The 13466-nt window shown below is 39.5% G+C and overlaps 1 protein-coding gene across 1 annotated transcript; it reads right to left on the bottom strand.

The window, feature by feature from the left end:
• Positions 1–7540: 7540 nt before the first annotated feature.
• Positions 7541–12123, bottom strand: LOC133309861 (ATP-citrate synthase alpha chain protein 2-like). Its single transcript, XM_061510711.1, has 13 exons — positions 12077–12123; positions 11741–11841; positions 10430–10606; positions 10167–10328; positions 9975–10055; positions 9732–9783; positions 9505–9619; positions 9287–9368; positions 8929–9024; positions 8730–8831; positions 8144–8260; positions 7937–8053; positions 7541–7832 (listed from the first exon to the last, which is right to left on the bottom strand). The coding sequence occupies exons 2-13, from the start codon at positions 11837–11839 to the stop codon at positions 7761–7763; spliced, it is 1272 nt and encodes a 423-aa protein (XP_061366695.1). The 5' UTR covers positions 11840–11841; positions 12077–12123; the 3' UTR covers positions 7541–7760.
• Positions 12124–13466: the final 1343 nt, after the last annotated feature.

The raw sequence follows: 13466 nt of genomic DNA, 5'->3' as shown, positions 1-13466 counted from the left end.
CAAAAGACCCTCAGAACGCTACTTCAACTCAGCCAACTCTGGTGGCGACATCTGGTATGGAGCTAATAACAAGGCCCCAAACCAGGCAACAAATCAATGGAGAACTCTATCTCCCGCTGTGGCAGAACTCAGGACACACCTCGAGGAATTCCTTCTCCACAGGACTGCCAGTGAGATCCTCCTGTGTCCCACTCACCCAACCTCCCAACAGACATATCTGAATGCCCCTGCACTCAAGGCTCTCCTTGCCTGAAAAAAGATATAAGGCGAGGAACAAGCTATGGAATCACACGGAGACATCACCACTCTCTAGGCACAACAACCAATCACTCAAAAAAACAATACTAGGACAACCAATCCTTGCCAAGGATGATTTCCAAATTAGCCATCGGCAATCCTACCAGATCTACCGAGAAGTCACAACCCTCCCACTGAAACACGACATCTCGATGTACAGTGGTAGCATCACACTTTTCTCCAGTGGCGGTAGTCACCCGCAACGGTGGAGAAGCATAAACATGGGCAACTCAAGCCCCAAAGCAATCGGGGTTGCCACAAACGAATGCGTAGCCCCACAATCAAACAAAACATCAACCATAATTCCACCAAAGGGAACAGTACCTCAAACAAGGTTCGGAGCTCGGTCCGACTGTTGCCGATCTAATGTGTAAACTCGCCCGTGGTAGGTGGCACATCTGGTGCCGATGTAGGTGGAAGGGGAACCATCTGTAATGGAATTGCACGAACTGCTGCAGCCCTCACCGTCGACGAAGGACACTCTCTAGCAAAGTGGCCCTCCTTGCCACATTGAAAACATATAGTCTGACCGTTAGCACACGACCCCAAATGAAACTTCCCACATCCCGAGCATCTGGGAGGAGGAGGTCTCGCGGTACTCCCCTGAGTCGTAGTCCCCTGAAACTGATTTGGCGCTTTCCTAGCCGCCAACTGCTTTTCCTTGCCCTGACCAGCAAACTTCCTGTCCTTCCAGGAAGTGGAACTACCAGTTCCCTTCACATCAGCAACCTTGGCCCTCTTGGCCTTACTCGTGATACAGACATCCTCGATGTCGTTACATTGCTGCACCAGTGAACCGAACTCCCTCGATGCAGCTCCAGCAATATGCTCCGCAATCACCTCACTAAGTCCCCTGCGGAACATAGCAGCCAAAAACATCAGAGTGGGCGCCGCCATCCGAAAGTGAGCGTACTTCACAAGTTCATTAAACTTGGCCAGGTACTCGTCAACAAACATCGAGCCCTGAACCAATCTATCAAACTCCCATTGCTTCCTCTCCTGCACATCGTAAGGGAAGTATCTGCCCAAAAAACAGTCCTCAAAGAACGGCCACGTCATAAAATGACCTTGCATCTCATAAGCCTGAGAGGTGTTCATCCACCACTCGTGTGCATCACCCTCCAGCATGTATGTGGCGAACATCAGCTTCTGCGGATCTGTACACTGCATGACCCGAAAGATCTTATCCAATGCCTGCAGCCATCTAGCAGCAGCAATGGGATCAAGCGACCCGTCAAAGGAAGGTGGCTTGTGCTTTCTGAAAGCGTTCAGCCGGTGATCAATAACATCACGGTCTTCCGCAGGCCCAACAAAGGTTTCCATCGCCCCAGTAAGGTGACCAGTACCACCAACATGGCTCTAGCTCTCCTCCTCTAGACTAGTGGAGGCGGCGGTGGAGGTGGTGGTGGAGGGAACTGACCAATAGCAGGACCAGCTCTCATCTCCTCCAACATGACTCTCATCATCGTCATGTTCACCATCCTGTTCACCTCAAGAGCATCCTCAATGGCTTTCCGGTTCGCTTCCCGAGTGGCGTCAATCATTGCCACGTTAGCCAATCTAGTGGCCTCTTGCATCTCAGCCAATGCAGTCAGGATTGGGTCGGGTTGAACCTCAAAAGTCTCACGTGTTCTCTTGGGTCCTACCATATGACTCTGCACGAGTTACACAAATTATTAGTTGATCAGGCCCACGCCATGTGATCACATATGCATCATCATAATAACAACCCAACGGAGCAAACGCACAAGACAGACACAACCAAGCATCCTAGTTATTGCAATACATACAGGCTTTTCCCTAGAAAGTGCTCTGATACCATAAAATGTAACACCCCGTGTTAACCCGGTTTGTTAACATGTCATCGTATTAAGCCACGCTTAATTTAAAAATGCGGAATATCTTTTTCTATTCAATTATGATGTCATTAATCATTACCAACTTGCTTACTTAACCAATTAATAAAACACTGCCTGTATGTAAATTGCAAATAGACAACTAACTGGAATACCTCATTAATTAAACAGCATAAATATGTCTCTAGTTACGGAACTACAACACGTAGACCGGACAACTAATAGTTTATACAACTCAAACTAAAAAGAGCTAACAACAAAGTGGCATGGACAAACCCCATGCTCACCCAAATAAGGCAACAAAGCCCAACATAAGTCTCAACATCAACAACATAATAATAAGGCAGAAGACATAAACAAGATCTAAATCCAGCATCTAGCAATATAATAATAACAGCAATAATCATCAACTAAGCTCCGGCCTCCTGCCGCCAGAGGCATCAACCCCCATATTACTTGAACCTGAAATAAGCGTCCCCAAACGTGGGGTGAGATCTCTAAACAAGAAATCTTAGTAAGACAAGGGGTCCTCAAGGATCTTCCACCCCAAGCTCACTTACATGTGCAATATAAGTTCAAAAGGCAGATAATAGTATAAGTTCTCAAAATAGTGTAATGCAGCATATAATAATGACATGAGTGTTAACTATCCTACTGATCAGAGAAGTGTAGGAATCCATAAACTCACACGGTACTAGCCATTCGCTGCACCCGCCCACAGGATCGCCCTCTGGCCTCCTGTAGGCGTAACACTACATACATATCATAAGCAATTGCTCTAACAGCTCCATAGCATTTCAATAAAACAGTACATGAAAACACATCATGCATACAACCATTCCCCCATGGGAAATGGTAGAACCAACAATGGCTAAACCGAGGACACGAAAGCTTACCTCTTAAGCTAACTATCCAATCCAAGAGTCCAAACAAGCTCAAAGCCCAAACACGGCAGAATCACAATCTGATTTGGACCAGCAATCATATCAATAAACATAGCTCATAAGCATAAACATAAAGACAATGCTTCTTTTTTACGTTTTACGTCTTAAGGCTTCTCACAAAGCCCCAAGCCCTTAATCACTTGATTCTGACTTAGTTATATAATTACAGAAGTTCAACTTCATCAATCTAGGGTCCACAAACCCCCAATAGCCCACTGTATGAACAGTGCAACTACTGTTTGAACAGTGCAGCTACTGTTCTTCGAAATCCCAGAATATTCAGATATTCCTCGGGGACATATCCGGATATCTCACTCTCCATATTCGGATATCAATATCCGAATATCCAGATCCACATATCCGGATATCCATATCCGGATATCAATATCCGGATATTTCACGGCAAATATCCGGATATTTCGCGACAGAATGCAGTTTCTGCATTTCGCGAAGATACCCCTTCAAGGTACCATTTTTAACAGTTTCAAACGTTAAAGCATGCATTTTTAACCTCTTTTAAGTTCATACACAGATTACAAACTTGTTTAATTCTTAAAACATGGCAAGACTCCACTTTTACTCAACAAAACTCAAGATCAAAGGTGGTAACACTTACCCAACTATGGGTGTTCTTGGAGCTCACACTTCAGCTCCAAGGTGCTGACTACAAAGAGAACGAAAATGGCACACAAGGAGGTTCCTTTCTTCAAAAAGAAAGCTCCTTGAAGATCCACAAAACCAAGGTAAAGACCCCTACCTCACCAACAAGGAGCACAACCCAACCACACTCCCTCACAGCAGCTGGTTACTCAGAAAAAGAGTCTCACTCACTCACAAGGCTACTCCCCACAACCACAAGGTGTTTTGAAGAAGAAACCATCAAGAAAAGTGGTCACTTGGTTAAGGTTTACCAAGAACAAGGAGAAGATGGCAATGGAACAGTAGGGAGAGGGCTGATCAGCCACAAGGTCACGTAGGAGGCGTGTATGGCCTAGGGTTTTGGGCCAACTAATGTATATATAGTCACTTAACCATAAAACACACAATATTAAATTTAATTGCTATGCTTAGCATTTTAATCCCAAACTTTGGAATCTTAACCTACTCGATTTTACAAGAATTATCATATTTTTATAATATTTTTCGGAGCACCTTTCCGGTACGCGCTTTTCATAGCCAGTATCAGTTTCTGGCACCAGTTCTCATTATTTTAACTTGAAACTCGTTTTACAAGTCAAATATATTATTCTAGAAATTATCATGCACTTATTATAATTTTTCGGGATACTTTTTCGGTACGCATTTATACCGACTAGCAGAACCGGTATATGCACTTTTCGTCAGAAAAGTGACTTTTAGCAATATTACCCACTTACTATAATTATTAAAGCCTCATAATAATTATTAGGGTAAATTATGGAATTACTTCCTAATTTCACATAATTAATTAGTTAGTTTCCTTAATTAACGGTGCGAGTTCTTACATGCTCCCTTAATGTGTTCAAAACTAATCTGAGATGCTCACAATGATCATCTTCACTGCAGCTATAGATCATAATATCGTAGAAAAACACCAACACAAATTTGTACAAATAAGGCTTCAGGATCTCGTTCACCAACGATTGGAATGTCGAAGGAGCGTTAGTGAGCCCAAAAGGCATCACCAAGTATTCGTAATGTCCTTCATGGGTTCGAAACACCGTCTTGGGAATGTCTTCCTCCCGTATTCGTATTTGATGATACCCAGACTTGAGATCCAATTTGGAATAGATACAAGATCCACCCAACTCATCTAAAAGCTACTCAATGATAGGGATTGGGAACTTGTCCGGCATTATGAGTTTGTTAAGTTCTCTGTAATCCACACAAACTCTCCAGCTATTGTCTTCCTTTCTTACCAGGATTACTGCACTTGAGTAAGGGCTAACTCTGCTTCTTATCATCCTTGCGCTGAGCAACTCAGAAACAAGATTTTCAATTAAGAATTTCTGGTAGTGGTGGTACCTGTAGGGCCTCAGGTTAAGGACCTCGCTCCCAAGATGAAGCTCTATAGCATGATCATGTCGACGAGGTGGTGGTAGTCCCTGTGGCACACAAAACAAGTCTTCGAATTCTGGCAAGAGTTGCTCTTGTTCCAGCCAAATATCTCCTCCTTCTGGTCTAACCTCTTGAACCTACTATGACTCCACCATACATCCTTGGCCTTCCACCCTCAGTGCCTTCATCGTTGATCAAAAATAAGCAAGTGGTCGTTTGCAAGAGAGAGATGAATTTCCTCGCAAAACCTCCTCGTGTCCTCCCATCATAAATTTCAGTGTTAAATGATTGAAATCTCCTGTTATTTTACCCAAACTTCGCAACCATTCTAACTCCAAAATGATTTCTGCTCCTCCTAAGTCAAAGATGAGCACATCTTGACAAGTCCGTAGCTCTTGAATTTGTAGCTCCACTTGACAACATAAACTGTGGCTACCCACCTTATGATCATCCCCCACCTCCACCTTAAAATTAGTTGTTTCTTCGATTTTTAACCCCACCCATTCCGCAACGGAGTGGTTCACAAAATTGTGTGTCGCCCCACTATCAACCAACATTACCACCCTTTCTCCCTTAATCGAACCCCACTACTTCATACTTTGGTTTGAAGAGAGCCCTAAGACACTGTAGATCGAGAGCTGAACAACCTTTTCCTCCACTTGTTGTTCGTCATCCGATGGTTTCCCCTCATCTGGCGAATCCTCTTCTCTTTCGTCAACGACCAATAGCTGGAGCTGCACGATCCAGCAACGATGGTTGAGGGTCCCAGCGTTCTTCACACTTAAAGAAAACACCCCTTCACATCCTATCTTGGAGCTCTGCTTGCGTGAGTCTCCTTCCTCCTTGGATGTTGTTGCTTCCAGAACTTCCAAGCTAACGAGGTTCCTCAGTTGTCACCATCGCCTGTGGTTGAATTTGACCACTTAAAAGTGTGTCAACCACTTGGGTATTAGCTGGGTTAGTGGTCATGTTCCTAGCATTGGACAAACCTATGATTCCTTTTGTGGGCTGGCTAAAGTGGCAATCCAACTCCCTTACCACCCCCAGTGATCCCAACCCATCAGCGACCCAAGTTGCATTCTTCTTCTCCATCAACGTGGTCTCCTTCATCATCTCTGACAAAGACGCTATATTCTTCTATATTAGCTCCGTCCAAAGACTTTAACAAATCCCATGCAACCAGATTTCCGTAAGCATTGTTTCATCAGCATAATGGAGTGAGCTAATTATCTTTTCAAGTTCAGCCCTAAAGATCTCATGAGCTCCTGATATGGACTTCCAGTTACTTCCAGCTGGAACCGATCCATTACGTTTGTTCTTAAATTCGCCCAAGAAGCGTTAGGGTTGCTCTGCTCCCAAAGGTAATACCAATTCAGAACTGGACCTTCCAGCACTACCATAACGACAGTATCCTTATCTCTATTTGAAATTCCATTGACCAGAAAATACTATTCCACCTTAGTCAACCATAAAAACACATCGTCGCCGGCAAACCTTGGCAACTCGAGTCTGGGGGAACGCCACGCCCCTTCGCCAAAACCACCTTCTGGCGCGTATCATAGCGTTGATTCAGTAGATTCACTACTATGCCTACCGAAGTGACCATGGCGGCAACCTTTGTCACGGCTTCGTCCCTCATGGTTCCGAGGATTCTGTTGCAGCAGTTGTAGAATTTCATTCAAGTCTTACTCATTCTTCCGATGGCATTCCTCAACGATCTCCCCGCTTCTTCTAAGACGTTCCTCCACGATTTTGAATTGATTGTCCATTATGCGAGTAATTGCCATTCAACAACACCCAAGATTAGAGTGCTTTGATACTAGTTGATAGGAACTGGATCAAAATCAAAATAAAATGTACACAACACACAACAATTGGTCCAGTAAACTGGGTGCTACAAATGACAATATGATAATTGCTAAATCCTTTCATGTTGCATTTATAATGTCCCTTGGAAGTAAATGTGCCTCTAGAGTCTAGATATAAAACCAATCCCCATTAAAACTGAACTAGCAAAGGTAGAGGTGAAAGCAATTCTTGTACACAAATTTATTCTTGTATATTTGTAAATAGACTATTTCTGAATTCAAATTTTCAATCATAGAAAAAACAACTTAAAGAAGCAACATTACCACTACTCCTGACTGTATTTTTCAAACTCAAGAGACCATCACAAACACATTTTGCACAACTCTGGCAGTGCATTTTATGGTTTTGTACCCAAGAGGGCAGGATTTTCCCCAAAAGCAATTGAATTTGTACAATTGCAAATATAGACAAGTTTATCGAGAGACCCTATACAACAAATTTTTAGTTTCCATAAAAGGGGAAGAAAATCAATTTACTTAATGAAAGTACATCTGAGAACCACGAAACTGCAGCTTGACTTGAACGAATTCAACTTATCACTTTATTTTGTACGGACTGTACTATCAGAATGCTACATGATACAAAACATTGTCGACCACTTTATTAGATGACTAGATTTGTAACAACCTATGCTCTAACTTGCCAAATTTCTCAGTTCTAAGAGTTGGTAAGGGAATTAAGAATCAACAATCACTCCAAACTAGCCATGAAAATACTTGAAAAAAAATAAAATAAGCATAGGCCTAAGAATGGATAATTAAGCAGCGGCAGTGATGCACTGGATTGCTTGTTTGCATATACCAGTCATTGTTGCTTCAGGCCCATAAACCTGCAAAGAGACAAAAAAAGATCAGAGAAAGTTCCTCAAAACAAATTTTCTAACTGGCTCAGTTGGTTTGTTAATATAATCCATAAAGGCATCAGTTATATAACCTCAATAGGGATGCCAATCTCCTCTCCAAGTGCCCTCATTTTCGCTAGACCCATCAGGTAGTTGGGACCTCCTCTCCTCACATAGATGTGCATATTTGCTTCTTTTAGCTTTTGTTCCTGGTTTGTATTAGCTCAACAATAAATTAACTCTATAACAAGCAAATTATCATGATATACTTAAGCAAAGCTTCATGACGATAGGCTCACCTTCTCCTTCAGAGCTCGAATTATGCCACTGAATGTAGCAGCAACATCAGTAAAGTTAGCTATTCCTCCCCCTATAACAAGGGCTCGCTTTTGGCCATCAGGATCTGCAGTTGCACACTGCAAAGAGATTATCATGGAGATATGGAATCACTATAGTATCTGTCATGAACCAATTATCCTAAAAACTTAAGTTGTTAGGTCAAGATAGAAGAATGTTTTTATATTACACCTCTAACACGTCCTCTTATACAAGAGTCTTTTGGATTTGAAGCGTGGACAATATATATATCTACCTATCTTGTGCTGAAATTCAACTTTTTATTAGAACGAAGGTAAAAATGATTGAACTCTAGCTCACATGGTCACAAAGGCTCTGATAACGTGTCATGAATCATAAATTCTAGAAGCTTATGTGAAGACACATGAATGGTTTTATATTACATATGTAACAATGTCAGTTTCAAAGTTAGCATGCATTTTTTTACACACTCCAAACAAGGAATGGCTGATCATGTAAAGCAACAATGTTGAATCTGTAAATTGATAATAAGTATACCAAAATAATGTTGAGATAAGAATTAATTACATCAATTAAAACTCTGGCATACTGCAAGACCTCATCTTCCTTGGGTGCACCACTGTATTCTGCATAATTTCCAAGCTCAGGAGCATAACCAAGATCTCCTACCTGTTTTAATAAATTAGTATATAAGAAGTTGGTTGCTTAATGTTACAAGTGAATATAGTTAAGCAATGAATTTAGTTTTAAAGTAATAGAAACACACCGTATCAGCATAGATAACACTAGCACCTCCTCCAGCTACCATTGTCCAAATTCGGCCCTTTGGGTTTAGCACTGTGAATTTTAAAGATGCACTTGTCTGGGAGAAGAAAATATGCAAACAAACATCATAAGCTTTTCAGATAAAAAAAACTTTATAGCACCATGATAACTAGAAGCAATAATATCATTGATGATTGATAAGAGGTTAGTATAAAGAATTTAATTGACCATGAAGATCTGCAGACAATGTATTATCATTATAACTTACTAAGAAGCAAAAATGATTAAGATCTGCAGCTTATGGACAAAGTTATAAATGGATTGAATATGGTTGTAGATACAAGAGTATATTTGTTCACCTTTTCATCTAACCCATGAATGCAAGCCTCTGTAGAACTCATAACCCTTCCAAATGGCATTGGAAATTCAATGTTTCCCCATCTGCAGATAGTAAGAACATGCATGCTCATTAAAAAATGTTTACTATGTAACATTATTTAGTTTTATGTGATGAATTAGAGATATGATATTCATCCTTCAAATAACATTTGATATTCTTTAGAGGGAAGAAACCCACTTCTTGAAGTTCTTGAAAGCAGCAGTGTCATCTAGCTCGCCTCTCATATCCAAAGGATAAGGCTTTCCATCGACCAAAGTAAAAGGATTCATCTCTAAGAATGTGAAATCCAGGTCTAACACAAAGGAAAAAATAAGAAACAAATTTTTAAATTTAAATGCAACTTTCAATGAAGTTGTCTTCACAAGCACATCTAATGTTATGTAAATGTAAATTTTGTAATATACCTTGAAATAAAGTGAAAATCACCTTGAGAAATTCCTCAATTTCTCCCTTGATCTGTAAGTAATGAATGAAGTACTTATAAATAATAGAAACAAAGTGCCCACCAACAAAAAGGTATAAGGTATTGAATCACATGGCCCTATTTGATTTAAATCAATACAGAAAGCTCAAACAGATGTTAGGTAAGAAAGTAACAAAGTTGACCTGTTTATAAAATAATAAATTATTAAGTAAAGTAAATATACCTCCAAGGGAAGGGTTGCAACAAGTGGGGCAATATTTTCTGATGCAAGAGTCACTCCTGTTGGAATAAATACAGTTTTAACCTGAAACAAGAACAAACCACCTTGTAGAATATGGGATTATAAGGGACGAGATGAGCAGAATTTACAGTGAGTAATTAATTCGTAAGGTAAACAAAATATGCATGTTAGTACCTTATCCCAGTTCTCTTCAATTTCAATTCCTCCACATTCAGAAAAGCTTATACTGTTGCCTAGTCTCTCTGAGACAATGTTAAGGTAAAACTCCTCATTGTGAGGGATGAAAGGTTCAACAATGAAAGTTGTAATAGGTCCTTTACATCCACTCATCTCAACCTACATGAAAGAGAATAATATGAGTAAAATCTTGAAGGATAGAAAGGAAGTACTAAGAAAAAGTGATTAAAAACTTGAAGGGAAAGTGGAGAAAAAAGCACCTCTTTGCCAAGACGCTCTTTCACAAAAGAAGCAACTTCTGCCAAATCCAGATTCAAGGCAACCAGACCACTTTTGCCACGCTTTCCAAATAGCATGTCAGGTTTCACAACCAATTTTGAAGATGAAAGCCAGGGTTCCTTCTCGGCCAGTGCATTGAAATCTGTGGATTCCGTAACCTAAGGAATAAAACACAACAAATTTATTATTCAAATTTGATATGCATGCTGTACTGACTGCCTTGTAAGATGGTGCAGCTCATTAATATACAAATTTAAACATTTTCACAAATCACAGTTGTATACATCATGGAGTAACACATCTTAAAAAACTAAGGAAATAGTCATATTGAAGAGAGACAATTTTGACTAGATTTACAAATTTTAGTTGACACATTCAGATTAGATCTTTTCAGGTATAAACTTATATACATAATGAGCACATCATAAGATGATAACAATCATATCATATCATGTTTATACTTACCCATCCAAGAAACAAACCAAATACAATAGGCTTTTTGCCCTATACAATACAAAATCAAAATCATTTCACTCATTTAATTCTTTTGGCAAACTATTTACGAATCTAATGTGAGTGAAACGCGTATGGGGGATGTGCACATTCAAGTCGCACATCACACTTAAGCGCGACTTGTGCAAAAGGTCGCACGCACCTACCACGTGTCGCATTCTGTCGACGCGCATCACTCCCATATGTGTTCAAGTCGCACACACTCCATGCACGTCTTGCATGCGCAGCACGTGGAGGCCTGCACTGGCTTTTACACAAGCCGCACATGGGGTAATGGGCGACTCGAAGCGCACGCCCACCGATAGGATATTTCTTTTTGCATTAGATTGGTAAATAGTTTGACAAAAAAAATAAATGGGTAAAATGTTTCCGATTTGCATTTCAACAAGACAATACACTAAGCAATAAAATAAACCCAGCTGCAAGATTTGAAGTTTGTTATCTAACTACTGCAATGCAACGAGGTGATAGATGGACAAGCCAGACTAGTTGAAAGTTCAATCCCTTTGAGGCATGCACCGAATTTACATGCTATCATGATCTAGGACAAAACTTAAAATGGTGTTTAAGAGGTCACATTGGCTCCAAATAAATACAGGGTGCTATAATCAAACACAAGCAAGCAAACAAAACTCAAAAAGGTGTAATCAATTTCAATGTGAGTCTAACCCAACAAAATTGGAAGGTACAAGATTCACAGCCAAAGTCAACACTTACACAAGTACTATTTGAAAATTGGAAATTAAAATTAAATAACAACCCTTGATGAGAATGCTTACTTGTGCAGACTTGATACGCAATTCCTGGCCAGAGATTCTCTTAAAGTGCTCCTTCAACAATCTCTTAGAGTCATACTCTCTGATCTTCTTTCGTGCCATTGCTTCTAAAATGGTGCAATAAATTCACACAAAAAAATCTCCTTTTACACAAAACAAGAAAAACCCAGATGAAATAAGCTTCAGGGACCTCAGAATTCCAATCAAAATCAGATTTTTAGAGACTCAGCAGAGTGATCACATGCAACAAAACTACACAAAAAACTGAACATGAAATATGGAACAACTTGGAATGGAAGCTCTAGAGAGAGAGAGAGAGAGAGAGAGGAATGCAGTTACCGTTAGAGAGAGAAACGGATCAATAGAGAAGAAGGTGAGAAGTAGGTCGTAGATCCAATGACGATAGAGATGGTGTGAGTTATATATATTGCTTTGGACTTTGGAGAAAGAACACATGAAACAGAAAAAACGAGGGATAGGTTGGGTATTATAATATTGACCCATTTATTACTATAATAATCACTCGTGCATCGCACGGTATGGGCGATGTACAATTTGGACAGAATTTTTTACGCGAATAGTTATATTTACAATTTTTTTATTTATAAATTTTATAAATTATAATATGTATTCTGGGAAATATATTCCTAACTGAGTCTACTTCAAAAAATATATAATATAGTTTGTAAATAAAAAATGAGAAAAAAAATCTAATGTTACTTTAGATAACTTTATCTAATATTCATCGAAACGACGTTGTTTTGAGATTGAAAAATTAAAAAATAAGAATGATAAAGACTATTATAACCCTGAAATAAATTAAAATTATAAAAATATAATGATTTTCGCCCCAAAATAACGTCGTTTCGATGAACATTAGATAAAGTTATTTAAAGTAACTTTAAAAAAACAAATCTATAAAAAATTTATAAATATAACTCTTCCCATTTTTTATATATTATTTTTATTAAATATTTAAATCATTATTAATAATAATAAGGGGAAGGATCCGTTTACAAACTTTTTTTGAAATTTTTTACAAATTACACTATGTTCTCCCGGGAGAACATAGTGTAACGAGTGTTCTCGCGAGAGAACATAGTGTAGTTTGTAAACAAAAAAGTTTGTAAATATAACATGCCCCTAATAATAATAATAATAAGGAGAAGAAGAAAGTTGGGGGCATATAATATACTGGGAATATTATACTCTTATTTTATATGAAAATAGTTCTCACATGTTATAAAGAGAAGTCAATTGAAATCCACCGTTAAAGGGAAAAAAAAAAGGAAGTGAAATTTGTGAAACAAGAGAATATGAAATAACTATCTCATTTAGAATGTGTACCGTTCAGTTCTGTGAGTTCACTATGTACCCTTGAGGGTAATGTTATTATATAGATTATACCCCTAGCTGAGGTAAAGACCAGGCTAGAAGGTATTATTCCAAGAGGTAGCAAGCTGATATCAATGGCAGATAAATAACAAGAGTATGACTTGGAAGTAAATGGGCATAACAACAGTACATAAAAGATATCTTCTGGTGTGCCCCATGAGGGCTATTTATAAGGAAGATGATGCGGGTTGGTGAGGGGTCAACCCTTCTTGGGATGCACGCCCATGATGGCAGTGTTAGGCGTGGTTGGCGCTGCCACAATGGCAGTGCTGCAACCACTGCACCCGGTGATGTCAGTACTGAACAGAGGGGCAGATTCCTTTGCAGTGCTTAT

This window comes from Gastrolobium bilobum, unplaced genomic scaffold, assembly GCF_033153095.1.
Source record: "Gastrolobium bilobum isolate Gb01-03AN ecotype WA unplaced genomic scaffold, APGP_CSIRO_Gbil_v1 utg11321, whole genome shotgun sequence".
Classification (NCBI taxonomy): Eukaryota; Viridiplantae; Streptophyta; class Magnoliopsida; order Fabales; family Fabaceae; genus Gastrolobium; species Gastrolobium bilobum.
This window is presented reverse-complemented; position numbering and strand designations above follow the sequence as displayed.